Source organism: Hemicordylus capensis, chromosome 4, assembly GCF_027244095.1.
Source record: "Hemicordylus capensis ecotype Gifberg chromosome 4, rHemCap1.1.pri, whole genome shotgun sequence".
Classification (NCBI taxonomy): Eukaryota; Metazoa; Chordata; class Lepidosauria; order Squamata; family Cordylidae; genus Hemicordylus; species Hemicordylus capensis.
In genome coordinates, this window is record NC_069660.1 from 205,077,933 (window position 1) to 205,104,923 (window position 26,991).

Consider the following 26,991-nt stretch of genomic DNA (forward strand, 5'->3'; position numbering starts at 1 on the left):
TGCTTCCACCTGAGTGTCCATAAGCAGAGCTGGGTTCAGGATCCCCAAGCTGTGCACTTGCTCTTTCAAGGGGAGTACAACCCAATCCAGAGCTAGTTGAATCACTCTATCCCAATTGGCTTTTCCACTGACCAGCAGCACCTCCGTCTTGTCTGGATGTAGCCTCAGTTTGCTAGCCCGCATCCAGCCCATCACCACCTCCAGCCCCCGGTTCAATACATCCACTGCTTCCCTAGGCTCTGATGTCAGGGAAAGGTAGAGCTAAGTGTCATCTGCATATTGATGACACTTCAGTCCAAACCTCCTGATGTTTGAAACCTACCCGTGGTTTCATGTAGATGTTAAACAGCATGGGGGACAATACTGAGCCTTGTGGGCCCCACAGGACAAGAAGTTAAGTAGAAGTCCCCTAGCACCACCTTCTGGAACCTCCCCCCGCCCCGCCAAAAAAAAGGATTGGAACCACTCCAGTGCACCACCCTTGATCTCTAAATCTGAGAGGTGGTCCAGAAGGATACCATGGTTGATGGTATTGAATGCTGCTGAGAGGACCAACAGAACCAACAGGTACACACTCCACCTGTCTAGTTCCTTGTGACCAAGGCAGTTTCAGTCCCAAACAGCGGGAAAGCCAGATTGAAAAGTGCCTAGACAATCTTTTTAAAAGTCCCTTTTAAAAGACAACTTTTTAAAAAGTCCTTAAAGATTCATCTGTTCACTCAGGCTTTTAATTAAATACCATTTCAATACTTTTTAACATTGTTTTAAAATTTTAAATTGTAACATTCTAACTTTTTTCTGTTGTAATTTGTATTGTTTTATTGTAAACCACCCAAACACGCAAATTTGGGGTGGCATATATATATCTTAAATAAATCCGTATCATCCAAGATCCTTTTCAGCTGCACTGATACCACACTATCACCTTGTTTAGCAAGGGAAGATTTGAATTAGTGTGCTCTGTAGTACCTGCAGGAGCCAGTGGCAGACCGGGAGATGGAGCTGATCCAGTTTTGGGCAATGCATTGCCAGTCTGACTGGACTTGGCAATGCCCACCAAGCAGCGTCCAGAACGAGAGGGTATACTCCATGGCCGGGGGCATGGTGACATCCCATCGGATGCTGACTTGGTGGAGCATTGGTCTTCCTGAAGGACTACCTGGTTTGCCCCATGCTGGCCATGGAGGGTGAATGATTCATGGTGACCCCCACCCACGGCAACACCACTGGCAGTTTGCCCCACTCTGGCCAATCACAAAACCAGATGTGTCACAGTTTGCCTGTTAGTACTCCTGACACATGCAGACACACATGCTCGCCACTGCCATGGCCCATGATGAGATGCAGTGGTGTCCTGACCCATGTGTCAGGCTGTCAGCCGGGGCCAATAGTTATCAAAGTTGGTGGAATCAAGGGAGGGCTTTTTAAATAGTGGTCTTACCACTGCCTGCTTGGGGCACGATGGCATCTTAACTTCCCTTAGTGAAGCATTAATAATTGGCTCCAACCACCTACCTGTTACTTCCATAGCAGATTTTACTAGCTGTGAAGGGAAAGGGTCCAGAGCACTTGATGTTGCCCACACATTGCCTTATACCAAGTCAGACAATTGGTCCATCTAGCTCAGTATTGTCTATATTGACTGACAGTACTTCACCAAGTTGCAGGCAGGAGTCTTTCCCAACCCTGCCTGGAGATACCTGGAATCTTCTGCATGTAGAGCTGATGCTCTACCATTAAGCTAGAGCTGAAACTTCTATGGAAGTAGTGAATTATATTCTGTATGGGGTAGTGCATTGCAAGCTTTTCACAGGGATGGCACAGTTAATCTCCCCCACTCCCAACAATAGAGTAGAACATTAGTCTTGAACTGCTTCTTTTAAATTGCAGGTGCATGGAATTGTTCGCAGATCTAGCTCTTTTAACACAGGACGGATTGAACACCTCTACAAGAACCCACAAGCTCACATAGAAGGAAGTAAGATTTTCCTTAGGGTGGGGTGAATTGTAAATGAGACAAATGATACATTTTTGTTTCAGCCATGTTGTACAGTTGAGAGGTTTGTGTAAGAATGTGTAAAATTGAGAAACTGTCCATGATGACTAAGAATGGCAAAATAAGCTTGCTGTTAGCAAATGCTTCCTCAAATTAAATGGCAGTATTTATGTTCAGGTTGTTAATGCTAGATGTCATCTAGAGACAGCCAGTATAATTTATAAGTTTATTTAGGTCTTTTTCAGTCTGGTTTTCAGCCAAGTTGTGGAACTGTAAATGACTTGCTCTCCCTGCTATATGGCCTTTTCTGGGACTCAGGTGGGAAAGTGCAACCCTGTTGTCTCCTGTAACTCTATGTGACTTTCAGTATAATTGACCATGGTGGCAGGGGCATAGCAAGGTTGGAGTGGGCCCAGAGATGAGATTTTAAAATGCCCCCCCCCCAAGTCCAGGGCCTCCGCATACCCCAGGCCCCCAAGGATTTAAGTCTGATATTTCAAAATAAGCATGCTGCCTAGAAATACATTTCACTGAATACACACACACACACACTTCACAATATATAGTGATAGACACTGAGTACTATATATTTATGCTACTTTTAATGCCTAGAACACACTAGAAATACTAATTATTAAAATGGGCCCCTCGCTGCAGATTAGCAAAGGAGACTTTCAACCGTGCCGTGTGAGCCTATGTATGTTTTCTCAGAATTTTGAACAAATTCAGTAAAGTTTGATTGCAGGAGGTTTTTCACAGGAGGCTTTTAAAGCCCTTTAACACACATCTCCTCTGGAATGGAGGTGCTGCATTCACATGTTGGCCAGATTTACCCTGAAGTCCCTGCGAGTTATTGAGGAGCAGTTCACACACAAGAAAAATGAAATAAAAGCACAACACATGCTTCACAGTTCTCACTCAGACCTTCTGGGTTGCAAAACAACTTGAACATAAGTGCATTTATAAATGAATGAATGAATGAATGAATGAATAAAATAAATATAATATTGTTTGTTCCAGAAGTTTTTTGTAATTTTCTGCCATGAAACAAGCCACTTATAGGACTTTTTAGATAGTTTTTTAAGCCAGCACATTTTTCAGCCTGTTTTAAATTAAATATTCAGAGAGTTCTCAGTCTGTCCCCCCTCCATATCAAAGCCCTATGGCAAGCAGATCCCTATATATCCGGGGAGGGGGGGGATGACCACAAAAAGGAGTTCACACTCTACCTGGCAAATGCTGGGCTGGGCAGAGGGTCTGCTGCAGAGAGCTGTGGGGGCCACTCTGCCTGCCTACCTGCCTCCTTCCTTCCTTGCTTGCTTGGGGCCTCCCTTCAAGCCTACTCCAGTTCAGGCTTCACTGAGGCCTATGCTGAGAGGCGGGGAGAAAAGGAGCTCTTTGCAGCTTGCCTGCTGCTTCGATTGCCGGCCAGGAGAACAAGCAGGAGAGAGGGCAAACCGGGCAAGTGGCTGAGGGTACTTGGGGCCGGGCAGGGGGCAATGGGGAGTCATGTGAGGTGTCTCTGGGGGGCCCCCCAAGGCAGTGGGGCCCCCAGACAACTGTCTCCCCTTGCCTAATGGTAGTTCCGCCCATGCATGGTGGTATTCTCAATTGCTTTGCCCACTTGGGACTTGGAGGCCCATTATTATGGTGGCCCTGGTCCTTCTTGTGGGTCAGACCCAGAAGGTGGTGCTAGTGTGTAACCTATTCTGGATAGGGTTGCACTCCCCTGAAAGACTAGGTCCACAGTCTGGGAGTGCTCTTGGACCGGTGCTGTCCTTCAGTGCTTAGGTGATGCTGGTTGCCTGGAATGCTTTTTTACCAGCTTTGGCAGACATGCCAGCTGTGATCCCAACTGTGGCAAAAGCAAATCTAGCCTCAGTCATGCATGTTTTTGTCACATCTGGGGTTACCTTTAAAAACATTGGAAACTTTAACTCATACAAAATGCTGTCACATGGATACTCAAGGGGGCAATGTATTATATTTATGCGATGTCAGTTTTGTGCTAACTACATTGGTTGTCAGTTTGTTTATAGGCCCAGTTTAAAAGACTGGTCTGATCAGCTTGGAAATTGGTTATGAAGGACCACCTTCTCCCATATGAGCCTACCCAGGCTTTGAAACCCTGGTCTCTGGTCTCTAGGTGTTTCTAGGCCCAGTTTAAAAGACTGGTCTGATCAGCCTGGGAATTGGTTATGAAGGACCACCTTCTCCCATATGAGCCTACCCAGGCTTTGAAACCCTGGTCTCTGGTCTCTAGGTGTTTCTAGGCCCAGTTTAAAAGACTGGTCTGATCAGCCTGGGAATTGGTTATGAAGGACCACCTTCTCCCATATGAGCCTACCCAGGCTTTGAAACCCTGGTCTCTGGTCTCTAGGTGTTTCTAGGCCCAGTTTAAAAGACTGGTCTGATCAGCCTGGTAATTGGTTATGAAAGACCACCTTCTCTCATATGAGCCTACCCAGGCTCTTTGATCAGACTTTGAAACCCTGGTCTCTGGTCCACCTCTGATATACATTTGGAGTGCTGCATGTAGTTCTGGTCACCATACCTTAAGAAGGACATTGTAGAACTGGAAAAGGTGCAGAAGAGGGTGACTGAGATGATCAGGGGCCTGGAGCAGCTTCCTTATGAGTCAAGGCTACAACACCTGGGGGTTTTTAGTTTAGAAAAAAGACAACTGAGGGGAGACATGATAGAGGTCTATAAAATCACGCATGGTGTGGAGAAAGTTGATAGAGGGAAATTTTTCTCATTCTTGTGTAACACTAGAACCAGTGGTCATCCCATGAAAATGATTGCCAAGAAATTTAGGACTGACAAAAGGAAGTACTTTTTCACAAAATGCATAATTAACCTCTGGAATTTTTTGCCACAAGATGTGGTCACAGCCACTAACCTGGAAGGCTTTTAGAGGGGTTTAGATAACTTCATGGAGAACAGGTCTATCACTGGCTACTAGTCTGAGGACTATAAGTCACTTCCAGCCTCAGAGGCAGGATGCCTCTAAATAACACTTTTGGGGGAGTAACAGAAGGAGAGAGGGCATGCCCTCAGATCTTGCCGGAGGGCTTTCCAGGGGTATCATTTCCCAGGGCATTTCCTACTGTGTAAAACAGGATGATGGGCTTTGGGTCCATCCAGCAGGGCTGTTCTTATTATGCAAATTCGGTTTGCATCAGAGGGAAGACTCTTTTTTTTGTATGCTGGTGCCTTATTTTTGGCACTCCCTCCCCTTGGGACATCCATCAAACCCCTTCCCTCTTTGCTTTTAAGCATATCTGTGTTGATGCCAGGATTAGAATATGCATTGTTTGCATGACTGATTTTTTAAAAGCCACTGTCAGAGGATAGTTCATTGTATATATCAGTACTATATGTTGTCATAGAAATATTGGATGAAAATGTAAGATTATGGTGTGCTGCATATTAAATACTCATAACAAAAACGTCACTGTCAAATCTTTGTGACTCTAACCCTTTGTTCTTTGTCATCTGAAGACATGAAGCTGCATTATGGTGATCTCACAGATAGTACCTGTCTGGTGAAGATAATTAATCAGGTGAAACCTACTGAAATTTACAACCTTGGGGCTCAGAGTCACGTCAAAGTAAGTAGCATTCATCAACTAGCATTTTTACAATAATAGCTGAGATGGTGGCGGTGTGGGGAGGATTGCAATGTGTGTATTTTGTTGCTGCCTTTTCATTGGTTAAATAGACATTTTATTACTAAAAAATAAACATGGGTTTCAGCAATGTGTTTCCAATCTTGCAGAGCCTTCTGAAGCGCAAGCAGTGCTCAGATGTCTAATGGCTCTTGCAAAACAGCATGTGCATAGGGGGAAGGGGGAGTTGTTTGAGGGGTTCCATTGCTGCAGTCCCTTGAAGCATGCACTCTTCATTAAGATGCCAGCCACTGACTGAACCAAATCATTTGGAGAGCTTCTTGGCTGAGTGAATTGAACCTGGAGTTGAAATTAGTTCTCCCTGGCCCGAGTCTAACTCTCTAACTGCTACATTGCACTAGATTGTTGCACTATGAACAGTTCCTTACAAGAAATCTAACAAGATTTCTATGTTTGTACTCTCATTTAGATCTTTGACTCTCCTTATTTCAGTTCCTGCCACTTATTTCAGACTATTATGATTTCTAACTTGGGTTATTTATCTATGGCTTTCTATTGATCACTACTTTATTTATCCTTTGTGTCCCCCCCCCCCCGTTAGAGGTAATCTTCTTCCTTCTATAGTTTTGTGCCCTTGATCTTTATCTGATCTTAAGATTCTCCCCACCCATTGGTCCCTCTAATTTTTTTCATCTCTGTGCGGAATTAGTTTTGTTCTGGTCGGCAGTATCAAGGCAGTGTGTGCGCACCTGCATTCAGAATGGGACCTTCCTGATTCAACCTGAGTGGGATCTAAAATGAACTTAGTGGGCATCCAAAAACTTGTGAGCATGCGCATGTGCACACAACTTAGAGGGAACAGTGCCCCCAGCCCATGAACCATTGCCAATCAAATAACTGTTGATTCCCCTGCACTTGATATCCGAAATTTGCCTTTTGTTTTAGTATATAACCATTCTTTCTCTCAAGTCAGTTTTTTATGAATACAGTTGTCAAATCCACTTTCACTTTTCAATGTTCTGTTTTTTGCCCTTAATTTTCCTACAAACTACTCTACCATCATTTTCCTTTCAACTCATGTCTTTGTTTCAATTTCCAACACTAATAATATAATAATTTAAGAGACTGCCTCCTTAGTCATGAATCCTCCTACCTATTAAGATCATAATCTGGGGAGATCCAGTTATGGCTACTGCTGGCTCATTTGGTGGCTACTTGGGACCAGGCCTTCTCTGTGGCTGCCCTGGGGCTCTAGAATGCACTCCTTGTTAAAATGCTTGCTTTCCTCTCATTCTGCTCAGATGGTTTTCACTTCCTTTCTCCTTTGCATACAAGGATATTGAGGCTAAGCAGTATGTGAGCAAAGATAATGTTCTGCTCAGGGTAAACTACAGCACCACTGGCCATATTCTCTCTTCTTGTGCCTGCACACAGCCATGAGCCCGGGTCATGCGTAATGCCGAACCGAGGGTACAATGGACCCGTGATTCCACGCCCCCCTCCCCCTGCTCTCCCATATGCATTCATACGTTCAGCAGAGCAGTCTTTCTGCAGTCAGCAAGACTGCAGAGAGGTAGGGGAGCTGGCTGTGTGGGCTTCCTTCTTTCCTGAAGGACAGCCGGCACAGCCAATAGGACCCGGAGCGAGGGAGGAATTTCTTCCCTTAACTCTGGTTTTCGATCGATAAAACTACGTGACAGCATTCATATGTAATGCTGACACAGGCAAACCGGAGGCTGAGCAAATGAAACTGAAGGTGACAAAAAGCAGTTTGGGGAGGGAAACTGCAGGCCCATTAAAAACACACACACACCCTGTAATTCCCTGCTTTGTATGTATGTATGTATGATTTGGGGACTGGAGGTGAAGGGACCTCCAGTTTCCCATTACTTATGAACTGGGCCATTATCTGCTACAGAATCCATTTTTCTGTTGGGTTTTTTTCCTTTATGAGACAGGACTTCTGCTATTATTATTTTTCTTCATTAGGCTCCTACTCTCTGTCTCTTCCCCTTGCCCAATACAGATCTGTTTCTGTGTTTGAAGAACAAAATCCTGTAATCTACACATTTACTGGGAGGTGATACATTATGGACTTTGCATAGTGACTGTCTCCTTGCTATTAATATTATGCATAATTATAACACATCATAGAGAGATAAACATGTATTTTTTCTGTTGATGTCAACATTAAGATTTAAGAACAGCCCTGCTGGATGAGACCCAAGACCAAACTAGTGCAGCATCCTGTTTCCCACATTGGCCCACCAGATGCCTCTGAGAAGACCACAGGCAAGAAATGAAGGCATGCCCCCCTCATGCTGTTGCTCCCCTGCATCTTGTATTTAGAGGCAGCTTGCCTCTGAGGCTGGTGGTGACCTATAGCCATTGATGGACTTGTCATCTATGAATTAGTCTAAGCACTTTTTAAAGCCATCCAAGCTAGTGGCCATCACACACATTCCGTGGCAGAGAATTCCATAGATTAATTGTACGCTGTATGGAAAAACGACTTCCTTTTGTTGGTCTTAAATTTCCTGGCAAACATTTTCAAGGGATCTGGCTCTAGTGGTATGTGAGAGAGAAAATTGCTCCTTGTCCAATCTCTATACTCCATCCATAATTTTATAGACCATTTTATGCTAATGTCTGCTTGTAGTCACCTCTTTTCCAAACTAAAAAGCCCCAGATGCTGTGCCTTTCCTCATAAGGAAAGTGTGTTAGGCCCCTGATTATCTTAGTGACCCTTTTATGCAACTTTTCCAGTTCTACAATATCCTTCCTAAGATATGGTGACCCAAACTGTACACAGTACTCTAAATGTGGCCATGGATTTGTATAAGGGCATTATAATATTAGCATTTTTATTTTCAGTCCCTTCCTAATGATCCCTATCATGGAATTTGCCTCTTTCACACCTAACGTGCGCTGAGTCGACACTTTCAATGAGCTGTCCACCACAACCCTAAGGTCTCTCTTCTTGTCTGTCACCGATAGCTCAGACCCCATCAGCGTATATGTGAAGTGGGGTTTTTTTTGCCCCAATATGCATCATTTTATACTTGCTTGCATTTAACTCTATTTGCCCTTTTGTCACCTACTCACCCAGTTTGAAGAGATCCTTTTGGAGCTCCTAACAATCTGCTTTTGATTTCACTACCCTAAATAGTTTAGTGTCATTTGCAAATTTGGCCACTTCACTCCTTAACTATGGTGCCAGTACAGATCCCTGGGAGTCCCCTTACTTCCCTCCATTGTGAAAACTGTCAATTTATTCCTGCTCTCTGTTTCCTGTCCTTCAACCAGTTATCAATCCACACCTGATCCTATCCCCTTATCCCATGACTGCTAAGTTTACTGAAGGGCCTTTGATGGGAAACTTTGTCAAAAGCCTTTTGGAAGTCCAAGTATACAATGTCAACTAGATCACCTTTGTCCACATGCCTGTTGTTAGTTTCCTTAGTTTCCCCCTTTATGAAATACAGTGATAGTGGGTTGGCTTTTTCTTTTTGGAAAGTAGCATAGCATAGTCTTTATTTTGGTCTTTGACCAGCATAACAGCAAAATAAACAAAAACAGTTCAAAGGATCTACTCCTACAAAATAATAAAAAGTATCTATAAAATTCCTTAGTGTAATAACTAGAAGAAGCTAGAAGTTAAAACTATGAACATAAAACTATATATAAAAGTTAGTCAACACTAATAACAGAATGACACTGAGTATAAAAGCAGCAAGACATCAAAATTATGTAATTGATACAGAGCGGTGTTAAATTGCATACCATATTGTATTTCTATACTATGTATGGCAGCAACATATCCAGCGAGTGGAGGCAACATACATATAGGCATTAGAACTCATTAAGAATAAAATATTCTAATCAAATTTTTATAAGGCAGAACATAGCCACATTATAGGATCAAGAGTCATTCTGATCTGTCAAGAGGAAATGTAGGTAAAAGGAATCAGTACAGCCTGGATATGAGATAATATATGAAGAGATGAGCTTATGCCTAATATCACGGTAATAGTGACAGTGCAAGAGTGCATGAGCCATCATTTCAATCTCACCAGAGCTCCAGGGGCAAATATGCTCTCCATATGGAATTCTTTGATATCTCCCTTCCATCACAGCTGTGCACAAGGCATTTGGAAAGTACTGCAAATGGTTCTAAAGGTTTTTAATTCTTTGAGATATTCTCTGGCTAGGATCCAGAGAGTCTCTGGCATAAATAGAAGGAATTGCCCACTTGCTCAAGCAATCTTCAGTTACTGCCAATCCCACCTGCCACACTGTTCCAGTGTGGGGACAGAGGTTTTGGTGTGGGTTATGGGTCTCCAGTAGGAGAGCGAAGAGGGTAAAAATCCTTTTGCCCTAGCAGAGTTGTTCTTGTGCTTCTGTGATTCTAACCTGTGGTGTATATCTCAGAATGTTGAAATGGCTAGAAAAAAATGTAACTACTCTCCTTAGTAGCTTCTTGACAACATTTAGTCAATTTTTTGCTCCTGTATAGCTGTTCTCTGTTAGAATTATATTATTGGTACAATTTATTTATTTATTTATTTGTTTGTTTGTTTGTTTGTTTATATTTAAAATATTTCTATACCACCCAAAACATGCGTTTCTGGGTGGTTTACAATGGTAATCATTTAAAACATCAAATCAACAATTAAAATCCTTTAAAACATTAAAAAACATTTTAAACCCAGTATTAAAAAATTTAAAACTATAAATCTAATTAAAAGCCTGGGTGAATAAATGTGCTTTCAGTGCCTTTTTAAAAGTTGCCAGAGATGGGGAGGCTCTTATTTCAACAGGGAGCACATTCCAAAGTCCAGAGGCAGCAATGGAGAAGGCCCGTTCCTGAGTACCCACTAGACAAGTTGGCGGCACCCTCAGACGAACCTCTCCAGATGATCTTAACAGGCGGTGTGGCTCATGGCGAAGAAGACGTTCTCTTAAATACCCAGGATTTACTTTACTTTATTAAATTTATGGTCATGGACCAAGATATACAGCATAATACCTAATAAGCAATACAACATACAATTTAAAAGCGCATAGATCTTCTATAACTAATAATGATGTAACAGAATTTAGCTGTAACATAAGATACTACATCATCCTGATCTGACAAAAGAAAATTTACAAGAGCCTCATCAGATGACCCCTCCCCCCGAATCTGCATATCAACGAGGAAATCAATTGTTGTCTAACTCGTGATATAACTTGCAGTGGAGTAAAATATGAGCTCTAGTTTCTATGTAACCACAGGGGCCTTTTCTATCTTGTAAAGGAAGATGCTGGTATCTCCCTTCTAAAAGGGCTGAAGGAATTGCATTGAAGCAAGCTTCAATACCCAGATTTTAAATTTAGGATTTAAATGACTGGGTACTATACAAAGACTAAAAATGAAACAATTCTAATTGGCAGGTTTACAATTGTAAGGAATGTGAGTGTAGTCTCCCCCACCCCCCGCCCCAAGTTTGACACACCTGGTCGTGTGTGTGTGTGTGTGTGTGTGTGTGTGTGCTCCAGTGGACTTGCTTTTGCTTGTGGGCTGGTGCAGGGAACTAGTTGCCAGTCTCCTTCCTGTATTATTGTTGGTTCCCATAAGCTGGGACCCACTCCAGCTTCTCCACCAGTCTGTGTTCCTTCTATGAGCTTAAGTATAATTACATGAATCTGTATTAGGATAATGTGGTTCGCGATGACACCTGACAAACTAAAATTTTAAATATTAGACATTTGTATGTTGATTTTAAAAAATTATTATTAATATTATTATTTTTAAAACCTCTTTCAGAATTAGCCTTCAAAGCTGGGCTGAATAGAATCTATTAATATATTGTGAACTGCTAATAGAATGCATGGATAAGCACAGAGTTTCTTCACACTTCTACTGAGGGTGGAAGGGCATTTGGGGGTGTTGGGAGGTACTCAAGTACATGCCCAAAAATGTTAATTCTTTGGAGGGGGAAGCCCAGACCTCCTCTCAGAACTGAAAACCACCTCTGGGGAAACAGAGGACATATGCTTTCCTGCCATGGAACACTTGAAAGAAGGCTCTGAAAGGAGGTTTTCCTTCTGTCAGTCAACAGCACACAGCCTATAACATTGGAAGGTGGAGAATGAGAGAGAGAACTGGGAGAAGGGGGCAAGGGAATATGGAACATTGTGAAAGCAAAGTGTTTATTAATTATACACACTTTGCATTGGAGTTCTTGGAAATCAGATTTTGAAGTCTTGCTCCTTTTGATTAGGCTTTGTAGTTGTTCAGATCAATAGTTTCTAATGACAGAATATTTTTTGTTGGAAAATGCAGAATACTTTCTGAAGTATTCTGACTGAACCCAGATGATTTTTTTTTAAAGTGGTTGCTGCCAAGCTAAATTTCCCTCCTTTGTTCAGCAAACATTTCAAAAATAAGGATGCGATAGTGAATTCTATGGAAATCTGCTTATAACTTGTATGTGATAATGAATTCATATTGGCAGCAAGCCACACAGGCATATCTCTTAGTCTTTTGAGTGCCCAAGGATGTCTATTAAGAGTGATCCTATACCTCTTGTTTTTAAATTAATGAATGGGAACTTGTAGTTTAAGTTAGAGGGTAAATTCACGGTTGATTGCTAATGTTATAGGAAATCAATCTAAGCTTGCATTGTGTTTTGTTCATTTTGATACAGTGATATCTCCTCTGCTGGAGGAGAGCTGGTCTTGTGGTAGCAAGCATGACATGTCACATTAGCTAAGCAGGGTCTGCCCTTGTTGCATTTGAAAGGGAGACTAGAAGTGTGAGCACCGTAAGATATTCCCCTCAGGGGATGGAGCCGCTTTGTTTCAAGTTCCCTCCCTGGCTTCTCCAAGATAGGTCTGAGAGAGATTCCTGCCTGCAAGCTTGGAGAAGCCACTGCCAGTCTGTGAAGACAATACTGAGCTGCATCGACCAATGGTCTGACTCAGTATATAGCAGCTTCCTATGTTCCTATGATGTTTCTTGTGTCTGCTAGCATTTTATTGGCCTAAATAGTTTTCCTTTATATAAAAGGAAAGACATGCTAAAGTCATGCTGATAATAAAGTAATAGGAAGCTGGCCTAGTTGCCTGTAGAAAGTCAATTAAAATTACTGTATTTTTGCACATAGTCCCATAGATGGCAGGGGCCTTCACGTGGGTAGAGTTCACAGTTAGCTTCCTGGTTAGCAGTCAGTTGGAAAGCCAAAACTCAGCTGTTCCCTGCATCTTCTGCTGCAGTGACAGTTGGAAACTGCAGAAAGGGGGGCTGCCAGGTTTTCCTTCTCAACATTGGCTATGGGGAGTGTGTGTCTGTGTCTCTATGTGAAGTGCAGCTGGTGCAGACCTTTTGGTAGTCCAGATCTGAGCCTGTATTAGCAAGAAATGCAGCTAGGTAAGTCACACAAAATGAATTTGCAGCAGATTTTGTGAAGATGTGTACTAATGGGGAAATAAGCATTTTAAACAGGGAGGATCAAATTCAATATAGTGGTTGAAAAACTCTAGACTCAGTCATGCTTTATACTGTATGTATATATTTTGTTATATTTTATATCCTGTCTTTCTTCCATCATGGAACTCAAGATAAAATACATTATTATTATTATTATTATTATTATTATTATGCTATTTACACACAGTCTACCAGACGTTTTTGACTGGATTTGGTACTTTAATCATCAGGCCCTTTCCAAGGGTCTAGGATAACCAAAGAAAAATTAAAGATATCGTCGTAATATTCATGCTGTCCCAAGTAGTATGGCCTTCTGTAGGGGATGGGTTTTAATTTTATCGATGCCCAAGGTGTCAAGTTGGCGTTCAAGTTCTTTTGGTACTGCAACAAGGGCACCAACAACTATTGGCACCACAACTGTTTTCTTTTTCCAGAGCCGCTCAATTTCAATCTGAAGATCCTTGTATTTAGTTATTTTCTCCAATTGTTTTTTGTCAACTCGTCTATCCCCTAGGATTGCAATATAAATTATCAGAACCCGATTCTTCTCAATGACTGTCAGATCTGGCGTATTATGCACTAAATGCCTATCCGTTTGTATTTGAAAATCCCAAAGGATTTTTGCTTCCTCATTTTCTGTGACCTTCTCAATCGCATGATTCCACCAATTCTTGCTTGCTGACAATTTGTAATTCTGGCAAAAGTTCCAGTGGATCATTGCAACAAATTTATTGTGCCTTTCCTTATAATCAGTCTGCGCGATTTTCTTACAACAACATACAAGGTGCTCAACCGCCTCATCCGCTTCCTTGCATAACTGACACTTTCTGTCTTTCTGGGTCTTATCAATTTTTGCTTTTATAACATTTGTTCGTAGTGATTGTTCTTGGGCTGCAAAAATGAGCTTCAGTTTCTTTCTTCAGTGTCCACTTCTTTTTCCACTGCCATGTTGTGCTATTGTTGACTTTTTATTGTATGTCATTAAAGAACTGGCCGTGCATTGGTTTGTTGTGCCATTTTTCTTGTCGATTCCTCATCTCCTGTTTTTTGTATGCATCCTTTGATTCCTTTATTTTCAACAGTCCTGTCTTACTTCCTGTAGCATTTCTTCTTTGCTTTCATTGATGTATTTCGCCAATGCTCATTGTTCTTCTTCAACAGACTGTCTGACTTGCAACATTCCAAGCCCACCTTCATTTCTTGGCAGGTACAGCCTATCAATATCACTTCTTGGGTGCAGGGCATGATTGGTGGTCATTATTTTCCTGGTTTTCTGATCTAGCACATCTGTCATGGGCATTCTGTCAGACTCCGAGGATGAGGAGGAGGCAGGCAGTGTGACAATGGAGGAGGGAGTGCAGCTATCTCAAAGGCAAGAAGTTGCAGAGGCAAGCGGGACCCACTCATGGGACATTGAAAAAGAAATAGAGCCTAGTACAACAGCTCCTGTGGAGGAGGTGCAGCCGATCTCAGCTGTAGAGAGGCATCAATCGAAGAGACACAAGGAGATAAGGAGACGCACGTGCGGAACGGCTCGACTAACAAGGAGAGCTGCTGAGTCAGGGACCCATGATTGAGAGCACATGGCTTCAGCCTATTTAAGAAGGCTTCACCGCAACCATATTGCTGGTAGCAACGCCATGCTTTGGTGAGCTACCCAGCTGTGTTCCTGCTTGTTTGATTGTGCATTTGACTCCAGACCATTTGGACTCTGTTTGTGGAATTCAACTTGGACTTTGTTTGACTGACTGGATATTGTAACGACTTGGACTGGTTGTGGTTTGGACATTGCTTACTGTTTGGCTCTGACATTCTCCTTTTGACCCTTTGCCTGCTGCATGCTCAGTCTGCTGATATATAGCTCTAGATTCGCCTGACAGACTTACAACGACATCCAATTCTGCTTGTGTCCAATCAACAATACCTGCTGTATATCACATTACAGGAATTGCCCATGTGTTGATTGCTTTGATAGTGTTACCACCATTAAGTCTTCAATGTCTTTCTTACTCGCTTGATATATTCCTTACTAACTTTGGTCTTCACTTCAGCATGCTTGATCTTCTCACTTTGGAGACTGCCCATATACTTATAACTTTCCTCAGGTGAAAGACTCTTTATGTTGTTTTTGTTTGGCATCTCAATTCCTTCACTAGTTGTCATTTTTCCTGAATTTATTGCCAATATAGCACATTTGTCCAGTCCAAACTCCATTGCGATATCACGGCTATAAATTCTAACCGTATTGAGTAATGACTCAATTTCAGATGGTGACTTTCCGTAAAGCTTTAGATCGTCTATGTAAAGAAGGTGGGAAAGCTTAACTGATGTTTTTGAAGTTTGGTATCTATGGTTTAGTTTGTTCAAGATAATGGATAGCGGAATTAGGGAGATTACAAAAAGGAAAGGCAACAATGAGTCTCCTTGAAATATTCCTCCACCCTATATAAAATCTCAGGGCAGTTTACAATTTAAATAAACAGCAACTAAAACAAAAAAATCATATAAAAGCGATTAAAATTACCATAAATAAAATGTTAAAACTTTTTAAACACCATAAACTAAAAGCCTAAAGAAAATGTTTTGAAAAGTTGTTTTAAAACAATTAGAGATGGGCAGATTCTGATCTCATTTGGGAGCGTGTTCCAGAGCTTGGGGCAACCCTAGAGAAGGCTTGGTTTGGGGTCATCACCAAGTGGCGATAGCCAGTGGCAGCCACAAACGGACCTCCCTTGATGATCTTAATAGGCAGCAGAGTTCCCAGAATGCCTGTTGATCTCAAGTCTGTGAGCAATCGAGAGAGTGATATGTACAGAAGCAATTTTCTTGCATAGGTTTACATCCAGACTATCATCACACCATGATGTTGTACAAGGAAAGGAACATCTGTTCAGAGTAGTTCTTGCCCTAGTGGAAGATGATGATGTTCTGTATAATGCCTTGCACAACCTTGTCTCAAGGTATTCCATTAAACTAGATTAGATAGTAGCATAAGAAGTCTTGATGTGGCCTGTGTTTGAGATGGGAGAAGACCCCCTTTTGAGTGGCAGTTTTTTTGCGGGGGTTCCCCTGCTGCAGTGCCTGCCAACACCTCCGCAAGCCCTTTGGGGGTGGTAGCATTAGTCCATCAGCCCTGCACTGTTCCCTGCTGCTGCTGCTTCCATTTCCTGGGCAGTGAGCACAGCAATGAGTATGCAGATGGCCTCTTTCTCACACGAGCAAAAAAGAAAGAAAGAGGTCATCCACCCCCTTACCTCTGCCTGAGCCATCCAGGAAATGGTGGCGGTCACGTATGCACCCTGATGCCAATCATGCTCATGTGAGAGAGGAAGGAGGCTGTTGCTGTGGTCATTGTCCAGAAAATGCTAGTGGGCAGTGGCAGGAGGGGGTGGAGTGACAGATGAGGGCCCTTGGCGACCTGTCCTCTTGGGGGAACCTATGTGTCCTTTGTTCTCAGAATACTGTCACACAATTACAGTTATGCTTTTGGACTAGAGGTTGTGCATTGTCATAGAACACTGCAACTTTGCACAACTACACAAACTTCTGTGAATACAACTTGGTGCAACTCTAATTTGAATGTCAGCCATTACCTGTGAATTATTGAATACAGAAATATTCAGTACAAGCAATGACCTTTCTTATGGTAGAGGTTCTGCATGTACCCATATACTCTTCAGGATCAGCAACGCTCTACAATAGAGGTCACAGTGGAGCCCATAGCGTGCCCTGTTAATAGCAAAAAATGTGACTTTAAAAATAAGGTTTGTGTGGTTTTTGTTACATTCAAACCCTTTAATATATTTTATATATAAACCCTTTTTTATATTTTATGTGGGAGAGCAGTCTATGAAACTCCAGTGATACCTGTCCAAACAGATTATTTTATGAGATCTAAGAGGAGCTGTAACCTTGATAGCAGCTAATAAGGTTTGGAATTTCTCTTAAATTAGTGGACCACACAAAAGTGTAGCTGTTTACACTGTGTAAAATCTGAGCACTTGCTATAACTGTATGTATTGTCTAGCCTGAACGAAATCTATAAATCACGTGTTTTAGTGGGGCAATATAAATTTCTTATATTGAGAGAGTTAATTATATTTGCCTTTTAAAATAAATATATGCACATGAGTAATAATATATCAGGAAGCAATAGTGGGAAGATTATATTCATGTACAGGAGAACCTGTTTCAATTAAATAGGTGTTTGAATCCGAAACATGTTCTATTGTATATAGGAAACAAGTTTTGTACAACAAATGTTGTTTACACATAGGTTAGAATCACTAGCAATATATTGGTCATTAATTGAAAAGGTATTTGAAATTATATTTTGCTTTACATGTACAGTTAATATTAACTGTACATGTATCACCTGTGCTTAGTCGTATTTGTATATGTTAATATTATCCTAAACCTTATTATCTGTTTTCTTGATACATATTTATACTTGTCTTTTATGACTATAATAATGAACCAATCCCAGTTACCAGTTATTGGTTTGTATATCTTTAGAACCATGACACATTTGCACAAATTCTGAACTCCGTAATGCTTTGACAATGCCGGATTTGACTGTGCCTGAAAGGTGGTAATAGTCACTTAGAACAGATTACCATGAAATCCACTAAACTTAAAAACGCTCTTGATTATCAAAGGAATAGTTCTTAGATAATTCTGTCAATATTAAATGGTGGGTCTGATAAACATTGAACCAAAGTAATCTGTAAAGCTTTTCAGCATTCTACTGTATAATCGTTGGGCATGATACCACCAAAGAAAGAACTTTCAAGATCCATTGATGTCAATAGAAAAGTGAATCATTTGCCCTTTTAACCCAAGAGTATTGAAAAGCGCATAACACATTGTGCCCGGTTTTTTCCTGGATTGCTCCTCTTATTGTGCCCCTTTTTATGGCTGGATTGTGCCCCTTACTTCCTTTGTCATATCAGTCTTCTAGGGCCACTGATCTTAAAGATGAAGAACTGAGGCTAAAAACAGAGGTGTGCAAGGTCATTCAGAGTCCAGTGCAAACTGGAAATTTGAGTTGCTGTGTTGGATCCCTAGCCTTGATTCCTAAATTCTTCAAATAACAGCTTAAATTATGCTGTTTAATGTGTATGATTCAAACATGTTATATCTTTTTCAGTTAATGATTCAAATGCCCAGGGACAGGGGAAAATGGCTCTCTCTTTTCTTGAAACATTTGCAGAACAGTTCTAAGGTTTCTTAGGATGAGATATGACAGCACAATGCCATGAAGAAGCTACATTACAATGGCATTGCAGGAAATTTGATTGATATGGCAGACTTTTGTTCTTGCACTTATTGAGATATAGTGCAAAGTTCACTGACAATTTTTGTTTTTTGGTTGGTGGTTCAATAGAATAACTTTTTTTGGAAGTACAGGGGAACTGTTGTTTTCCTTTTGTCAAATAGATGGCAGCAGAGTGTTGCAGACAATAGCCTATTTAATTTCTATAACTGTAATGAAAAAAGCAATACACTCTACAAGCAGACTTCTATCAACCTCAGTCTTGTAGAAGTTGTAGTTATACATTAAATAAGAAAGAATGCTACTATTGATAAGGCACGAGAATAGAAGTTGGAGAAGGTTATGCAATGCTATATATTCGTGAATAGTTCCAGGTGGGAAAACCTAATCTTTTAAGGTATGACATCAACTTGTTCAGTGCGATTGAAGTCACAATGTGATTAGCTAAGATAATATACACATCAAAATAGATGAGGAGGAAAAGAAAGTGTTCACAAGTTTCAAGTGAATTTATGTTGCCTTGGGGTGCTGTGGGACTAAGCCTGTATGCGAGTCAGAGAAAGGAAATGTCAGTCTTCAGGCTGGGCTTAAGGATTCCTTAAAACACAATGATTAGGGATAAGGGATTATTATTTTTAGACAGTTTTTCTCATCTATAGTTTAGTTATAGCTGCAATTAAAGTGGTGTGTGAAGTATTGTTTTCAAGATAAGTTAATAAAACTAGTAAATTACCTTGAGATAGGTTTCACTAAGTGAAAATATTAATCTTCAAGAGGTATATTCATTAAATTTAATGCAGCATATATGTATGTGTATGGATTTCTTAGCATATTTCCTGCAAGAACAATCTTATAATATGATGTCTGTACAACAGTTTAGGCCATGGCAAACTAACATTTATTTCAAATCCATTGTACAGTTGTAAATATTGAATTATGTTTTATAGTCATTTCACTTAAATCTGACAGATGTTCATCAGTGCACTCTATAAATCTGAACATTAAAACAATGTACTAAATCATACAGCAACACCAAAGACACAGAATTTATTTTCCTTTGTGAACAATGAATGTGAATTTATTCATATAGCTTTTATATGGGCACAATTATACACACACACACACACACACACACACACACACACACACACACACACCCCGTGTCACTGGTTTAGTCTGAAGTGTTCAAATAGTACATGTTCATATTTCTGGAATATAGTGATCAAATATTTGGCAGATTTAAATGATAAAGTATAACCCAGTTTTCAGTATTTATGACCGTAAAGACTGTGAAAAGGTAGGAATTGTTAAACTATTCCTTACTCATTTTTTGTATAATTTTGGCCAGCTCTTCTGCCTGTGTTTACTTTTTATCAAAATAACTAGTTTAGTATTTTTTCTTTTTATAGGTTTGGCACCAGTATCTACTATGATGTAACTATGATGTATAGAATGCAACTGAGAATTCTAATTTCCTAATAATTTGTTAATTTAAAATTGTAATGGAAGCTGAAATTCACAACACTGATTTTAAAATATTTATACAATATATGCTTCTGTTCCCCTCGCTCTAATCAGCATTATATTTGCTTTGCTTACTAATTAACCTTTTTTCAATCTATACAATGTACAGTAAACATCAATTCTCTAGCTAGAGAAGTGGTGAATTATACTATGAACCCCACAATGACAAACCTCTACCTGCATTTTAAATAACCTGACATTGTGGGAAAGCTGGCATAAGTAAATTAAGCTTTTTCTAAAATATCAGTATTTAATTTTGTAAATTTCATGTCACTTTCAGCTAGAATAGTCTCTCAGTTTATTTTATATGTAATTAATGTTTCTTTCTTAAACTGTACAGAAGTGTTTGAAAAGCCACTTGTTTAGGTTTTCAAATTACCATATATATTTAAGGTTTTAAATGTGATTTTTATGGAGTTTGATTGTATTTTAACTTTTGTAAACTGCCTTGGGATGCCTTATGAAAGGTGGTATAATATGGAACAATAAGTGAAAAAATCAAAAATCAATTTCACTACTTTTTTATTTGAAGAACAAGTTGAGTTTAGCAGAGGTTTCCAGGGCTGTTTCTTCAATGTAAAAATCAAAGTTGATGAAATAATTGTGCCAGCTTTTAATAAGTGAGAGCTGCTTTGTAAAAAGATAAGATTTTATATTCTCAAAGTCTTCATTGGGAGCTATTCAGGGAACTGTTTTATTCCCTTTTCTATGTAAACTGCTTTGAAAAATGGTTGTTGAAAAGCAGTATATAAATGTACTACTACTAATAATGAGTGGCAGAACCAAAATCACTATAATTTTAAGAGAAGGTGGGAATTTATTATTTATAACGTTTTGTCATATTAACAAATATGATGGACAAATTACATAAGAAACAAAACTGCTTGCTGTCACATTGTAAGCTTAGGAAGAGGAGTGCAAGCTGTTCCTCAACTGATGTTTGGAATGCTTTGGGTTTGCTTGCTTCTGTAACAAATCTGAAGTACAGCTATTGATTTAGATATTGTAGCTAGAGACATAAAGCAAAATAATACATCCGCACAAACATTCTCACTCTTTTTAGCATAGCACTATGAGTGTAAGAGAAGTATTTCATTGCAGCCATTTTAAATATACTTATCTAACTCCATGGGCCAGCTAAATAATATATTCTCCAGCTGAAGCTTGAAATTAAGTTCTGATAGATTCACTAAAAGACAAACTGAGACTAAACGGGATCATTTGCTGCAATATCCTTCCAGCTAAAATTCATATATTTACATTTGTGTCTCGAAGTAAATCTAAATGTATCTAGGTACTTGTAAGATGTTAAAAGATACAAAGGATAAAGCAGTATATAAATATGTTCATTGATAATATGCAACATGTGGTTTTCTAACAGGAGAAACTGTTAGGAGTCGGGGATGTGAAGGTGGAAGGGTGCAGTGCTAGAAAAGAATACAAGCGATATGGCTCCTGTTGATAAAAGTTACAGTGTGTAAGGGCTTGATCCTTAGATTGAAAACAAATAATTAATGCAAGTATTGCATTTTTGGTAATAAGTGAAAATGCTTATAAATATTTTTTTAATAATCTTGAAGCTTTTAAAACTCACAGCTCAGCAATGGTTTGTTTAATTCAGCAACCTTATTACTGCACAAGCTGCCTATAGATTCTCATGGCCACTGAAGAAATAAAATATAACTGAATGTGTGCAGTCATGATGGTTCAATTAAAAAGTTAATTTTCTTAAAAGATGAATCTGTGGCTTAATAAATTGTTTTGTTTGTATTAATAACATCTTTAGTATATATGTTATGTTTCAAGATCTATATACTTTAAAACTAATCCTTAAACCTTGTAGGATATAATATTATCCATTTTAATGGATCCATTATAGTCCTGGTCCATTATAATTATCATTAAATGTTCTCTGTAATACACCTATGCGACAGTACATTTAATTTTGTAAATTTTATAGCTGGATCTTTTAGCAAATCATAAATTCAAAGTTTTCAATACAGAATAATTTTGTGTTCTAAATTAATAGTTTGTAACAATAAATTACTATATTGTGTATTTTTGCAAATAGTTTTCTATTTTTTCCCTGAAGTAGACGAAAGGTTAGTCTGTCTAAATATTTTCACTCTTTTCACTTTCTGATTTAAGATTTTTTTTTTTTTTTGGATGGGTGATAAGTATGGGGAGTATGTTAAAATGTTACATGTTCAAACAGATTTAAAGGAGTTTGACTACAGCCATCTATATCACTGTTTAATCACCAAGCTGCTCTAGAAAAATAGTCAGAACATCCCAAGAGATCTTACAGATACAAGCAGTTAAAAAGAATTTTTAAAAGAAAGAAAAAGAAAACATGAAATAATAAAGTGATCTGAATAATCTTTTATTTACTCCTGGATATGTATGCTTCATTGGCCAAGGGCAGGCAAAGCAGTGACATTTCATTCACTAGTCCAGAGACCTAAATCACTTCCAGCCCATCAACCAAATAAATGCCATTAATGCGACTTCCCTTGGACAGAAAGAAAGTATCTGCCACCCACCTGCTGTGCTGCATATCTAGCTGAGGGCAGGTGCTGCACTGGAGCTTCTTTGGCTAATAGGTTAGACGAGAGCTCCTTCTTGGGAGACAAACTCTTGAGAGAGGGTACTGTCTATTGGCCTGCCTCCTGTCACCTTAACAATTCAAGTGATTGAGAAACGGGCAATACCCTGCCTCCCAGCAGCTCCTTCCTGATTCTTGATCCTCTTTAGAGTTTATTGTAATCCTCTTGGGGGTCACAACTTGCAGTTAGCTCCCTCCCCCCTCCGGTCTAAGGGATCTTCATATATTGGGGCAATTCTCATGATTGCTGAGAGTGGATGGGCGGGAAAGGCTCCAAAAAGACGATTGAGTGATTGGTGGTGAGAGCATGTTCTGCGCTCCCACATGAGCAGCCCTGCTCCATGAAGCACGGAGCAGTGTGGAGGGATCTGGGGCTGGAACCTGTTGTTTTGGCCTCCGTGAATCCCACAATGCAATGCATGATGCACGTTGCATTGGGGGATTTCCCCCAAGAGACGGGCATGCTAGGTGCCCATCTCTGTGTCTGCTGGGGCTAAACATAGCCCCAGTGAGCACATGAACAGTTAGCCCAGGGTAAGGGAGTGCTTGCTCCCTTTAAACTCAGCTAACAGCCAGGGTAAACAGTGGGACTAGGCAGCGGTGCCCCATCCAGATCGGGCATTATCCTGGCGGTTCTTATGTGCAGCCTAACCCAGGCTGGGTATCCCTAGCCTGATCCAGGTTAGGTTGATCATGAGAACAGCCTCATTATGTTCATCTTCAAAAAGTGTTTGTAGATCATCCACTTCTCATAACTGATAATAATAATAATAATAATAATAATAATAATAATAATTCGATTTCTATACCGCCCTTCCAAAAATGGCTCAGGACGGTTTACAAAGAGAAATAACAAATAAGATGGCTCCCTGTCCCCAAAGGGCTCACATTCTAAAAAGAAACATAAGACACACACCAGCAACAGTCACTGGAAGAACTGTGCTGGGGGTGGATAGGGCCAGTTACTCTCCCCCTGCTAAATAAAGAGAATCACCACGGTAAAAGGTGCCTCTTTGCCCAGTTAGCAGGGGTATTCTTTGTTGTGTTTTATATTCTTTGTTGTGTTTTTTTCCTTTAATTGTGCCTTTGCTTCCTGAACTGATCTAAAATTTAACTACTGTTCAGCTATCCGAGTAAGAATGTAACAATTTCCAATGTCTTAACCATGATTGAGAAATATCATAAGTTCCTCCCCTTTCTCCCTCAATTTCTCCTTTTCAGTGCTAACTATGGCCAGTGATGTATCATCGTTTGTTTAGTTATGATATTGGATTGTGTGTTTGATCTGAAGCCATCGTTTGAAGTTGGTTTGTAGTCATCAGTTTGTAGAAATGATAATTTGGCATTATGTCTGAACTGATGATTGAAAAACCACAATTTAGGATCATTGGTCCATGCCAAGAGACTGCTGCACCATGGAGCTAAGAGTGAACTTATGAAGCTGAATCTTGAGCAGATAGAAAGTATGAACAGACAAGCAACTCCAAACCATGGCTTACCTGTTTGCACATCTGGAAGCCCCAACCATGGTGTGAGTTCTTAACTATGGTTAACACAAATCATTTGTGTTTTGTGTCAGAATCAAGCCTTAGTTTAAACCAGAGTTTGAAATCCAGTTTAATCTGGGGTTCAAACTCTTGTTTAAAGTGAAATATAGTTATTGTTTGATGGATTGCAGATATAAGACTGAGTATAGTTAGTGCTAAAAGAGAAGGTAGGGGAGTGGATTTGAGGGAAAGAACATGAGGCAGGAGAGTTCTGATTCTCTTAATCATGTTACTGGTTGTAGCATTCACTGTTACTTCTGAAACTTAAGACAATTAAGTATTGTATTTTATATACGTCTGAAATGACTTCTTCAGTGCTGAGAAGTTTGTGAACCTCCTAGTATATTATCACAACTCAAGGTATGATTAGATCCTAAGGAAAACCCTGATAAGAGAGAAAGGCCAATCCCATTGAATAAGTAACTTGGGCAGAAATTATATATTTTACATAAGTACATAAGAACAGCCCTGCTGGATCAGGCTCAAGGCCCATCTAGTCCAGCATCCTGTTTCTCACAGTGGCCCACCAGATGCCGCTGGAAGCCACAGGCAGGAGTTGAGGGCGTGCCCTCTCTCCTGCCATTGCTCCCCTGCAACTGGTACTCAGAGGCACACACATTTTGAATATTCACTCAACAGAAAGATTCAACAACACATCCTTGTGTGAAAAAGTATATGAACCCTTCATTCAGTAGCTGGTGGCACCTCCTTGAGCAGCAATAACTGCAACTAAACATTTCCTGTAACTGATGATCAGTCTCTCACATCACCTTTGGAGGAATCTTGGCCCATTATTCCATACAAAACTGTTTCAGCTCTGTGACATTTGAAGACTTCCTTGCATGAACACCCATCTATCTCTCAGCCTAACCTACTTCACAGGGTTGTTGTGAAAGAGAAACCTAAGTATGTAGTACACCACTCTGGGCTCCGCGGAGGAAGAGAGGGATATAAAATGTAAATAATATAAATAAATAAATAAATAAATAAATCGAACTAGTCTTTCCTACTACAATAAAAAGGCAAGAATTAAACAATGCTGTGTTTCAGACACAATAATATAAAAAGTGGGAACAATGAGTTCCTTGGCTAATCACAATCAGGTGCCTAATTGGGTGAGATTAGAGGGTGAGTTTGTGCACCCTCGTATCATGGCTGAATGGAGATTTGAACTCAGGTCTCCCCGGTCCTAGTCCAGCACTCTAACCACTACACCCTGCAAGGGTATCATGGTAAGAACTTGCAGTGTGATTCTCATTGTTCTACTTGGGGCTCATACACTCTTTCTCAGCACTGTAGATGCTGATCAGTTAGATATAAGGACCTTTCATACAACCTTGGGGTATTAGAGGGCTCCTATCCTAGTAGAAATAGAAGATCAGAATCTCTGTTAACAAATCCATAAGCCAGGCAAGGCATCCATTGCTGAAATTGGGAGCTGGAAGCATACAAAGTCCTTTGAAGGCCAGCAGTCCTTCCCAGGATGGTTTGTGCTGCCAGTAAACCGGAAAGCCTCATTTCACGAGCAGCTTCCCTCCAGCCATGAAGGGGCAGGAGGCAGGCCCACCCCTGCTGAATGAAGCTGCTGCGAATATAGGATCATAGAGTGTTCTTTGCAGAGTGGCACTTATTGATGGCAGCCTCTGTAGCCACAGTTCTCTATTCCACCCCCCACCCTGCCACAGGCATCCTAGCAGGCCTGGACTTCCAGGAATTTCAGAAGCCCTGAGTTAGGGTCATTCCCTCTCTCCACCATGTGGAGCCAGTCGATCCTGGGGCAATTGCAAGGTAGTTTGGGTTGGGTACGTGTTCCTTAATTCCCAAGCCAGCACTGGCACATGAGAGGCTGAGTGTGTGCAGGGAATGCCAGGAGGGTTAGTTGGGAAGCCAGAGAGACTTGCAGGGGATACTGGGAAAGAATGCGAGGAGACTGGGGGAAAGCACAGGGATGCCTGGTGACTGTAGTTCTTCCCAGAGCTTTTCTTCAAGCTAAGCCTTGGAATCACAACCCTAACCTGTTTCCAGGTTTGCTCTGAAATGTGCTGTTAACCAACCTTTGTGACTATATTTTGACAAGTGGGGAAAATTAGCTCAGATGGTATGAACCTGCATACACCTGTGTTGAGTTTAAGATACCAGGAAAGTTTATCATGGTAGGGTACATTGGAACTTAGGATAAGCTAAAGGCAAGAGAATGCAGACACATGTCTTAAAGCAAAAGCGTTTTTATTGAAGGATAAAGGTTTTAAAGGGAAAGCAGGAGTTAGTGCCTCAGTGGGCTGCTGAAAAATGGTTTCCCCAAAAGGGGGTTGCAGACTCTCTGTAAATGGCTTCAGTTGCCCCAGTACTTACTTATGTTTTAATGCTAAAGGAAGAGAGATAGAGGTTTGGGGTGAAAGTTTAGAGAAGGGATAGAACAAAGATGCATCCATAGCTACCTGCTCTCTAGGTGGGGTGTGTGTGTTCATCTGCCCACTTGGGGGTCTCTGTGTATGTGGATGGGTGTGTGTGTGTGTGTGTGTGTGTGTGTGTGTGTGTGTGTGTGTAATTAACAAACCCATAAACCCATTAACTTCATGGGGGAAGGATCTGTAGTCCAAGACATGAATTTGTGGGTACCTACAAAAGGATTTTGAGTACTTCATTCCATATATGTTGTGATTCTGGGTCAGCCTGTAGTCAATTGCTAAGGTGTTCTTCTTAAACAAAAGGGTTTTCAACAAGTGTCCTGCTAAAGAGACAGACTAGGGGGAAACAGATGGAAGGGGGCACACTCTTCTCACCTGCAAAAGAGGGGAAATGTCCTTGACGCTTAACTTACCTGCAGACCAGCTTGTTAAAGGAAGGAAGTTGCATTCCATTGCTAATCATCCCCTTTGGGAAACTTTAGGTTTGTCTGCTCTGGCTCCTGTACTTGTCCTGGAGGCAGGCAGAGGCA

The 26,991-nt window shown here is 40.5% G+C and overlaps 1 protein-coding gene and 1 long non-coding RNA gene across 4 annotated transcripts in view; one reads left to right on the plus strand and one right to left on the minus strand.

Annotated features, from left to right (window-relative positions):
* Positions 1-3,441, minus strand: part of LOC128323854 (uncharacterized) — a 28,340-nt gene extending 24,899 nt beyond the window's left edge. Inside the window, exon 1 of one of the 2 annotated variants that reach the window (XR_008306492.1) lies at positions 3,226-3,441. This is a non-coding gene — a long non-coding RNA (uncharacterized LOC128323854). The remainder of the gene's footprint in view (positions 1-3,225) is intronic. The other variant, XR_008306491.1, reaches the window with a different exon arrangement.
* Positions 1-26,991, plus strand: part of GMDS (GDP-mannose 4,6-dehydratase) — a 453,328-nt gene that overhangs the window by 55,047 nt on the left and 371,290 nt on the right. For both annotated transcript variants that reach the window (XM_053247716.1, XM_053247715.1), the window contains exons 3-4: positions 1,891-1,978; positions 5,501-5,610. In XM_053247716.1, the coding sequence (XP_053103691.1) occupies positions 1,891-1,978; positions 5,501-5,610 (198 nt within the window). The remainder of the gene's footprint in view (positions 1-1,890; positions 1,979-5,500; positions 5,611-26,991) is intronic.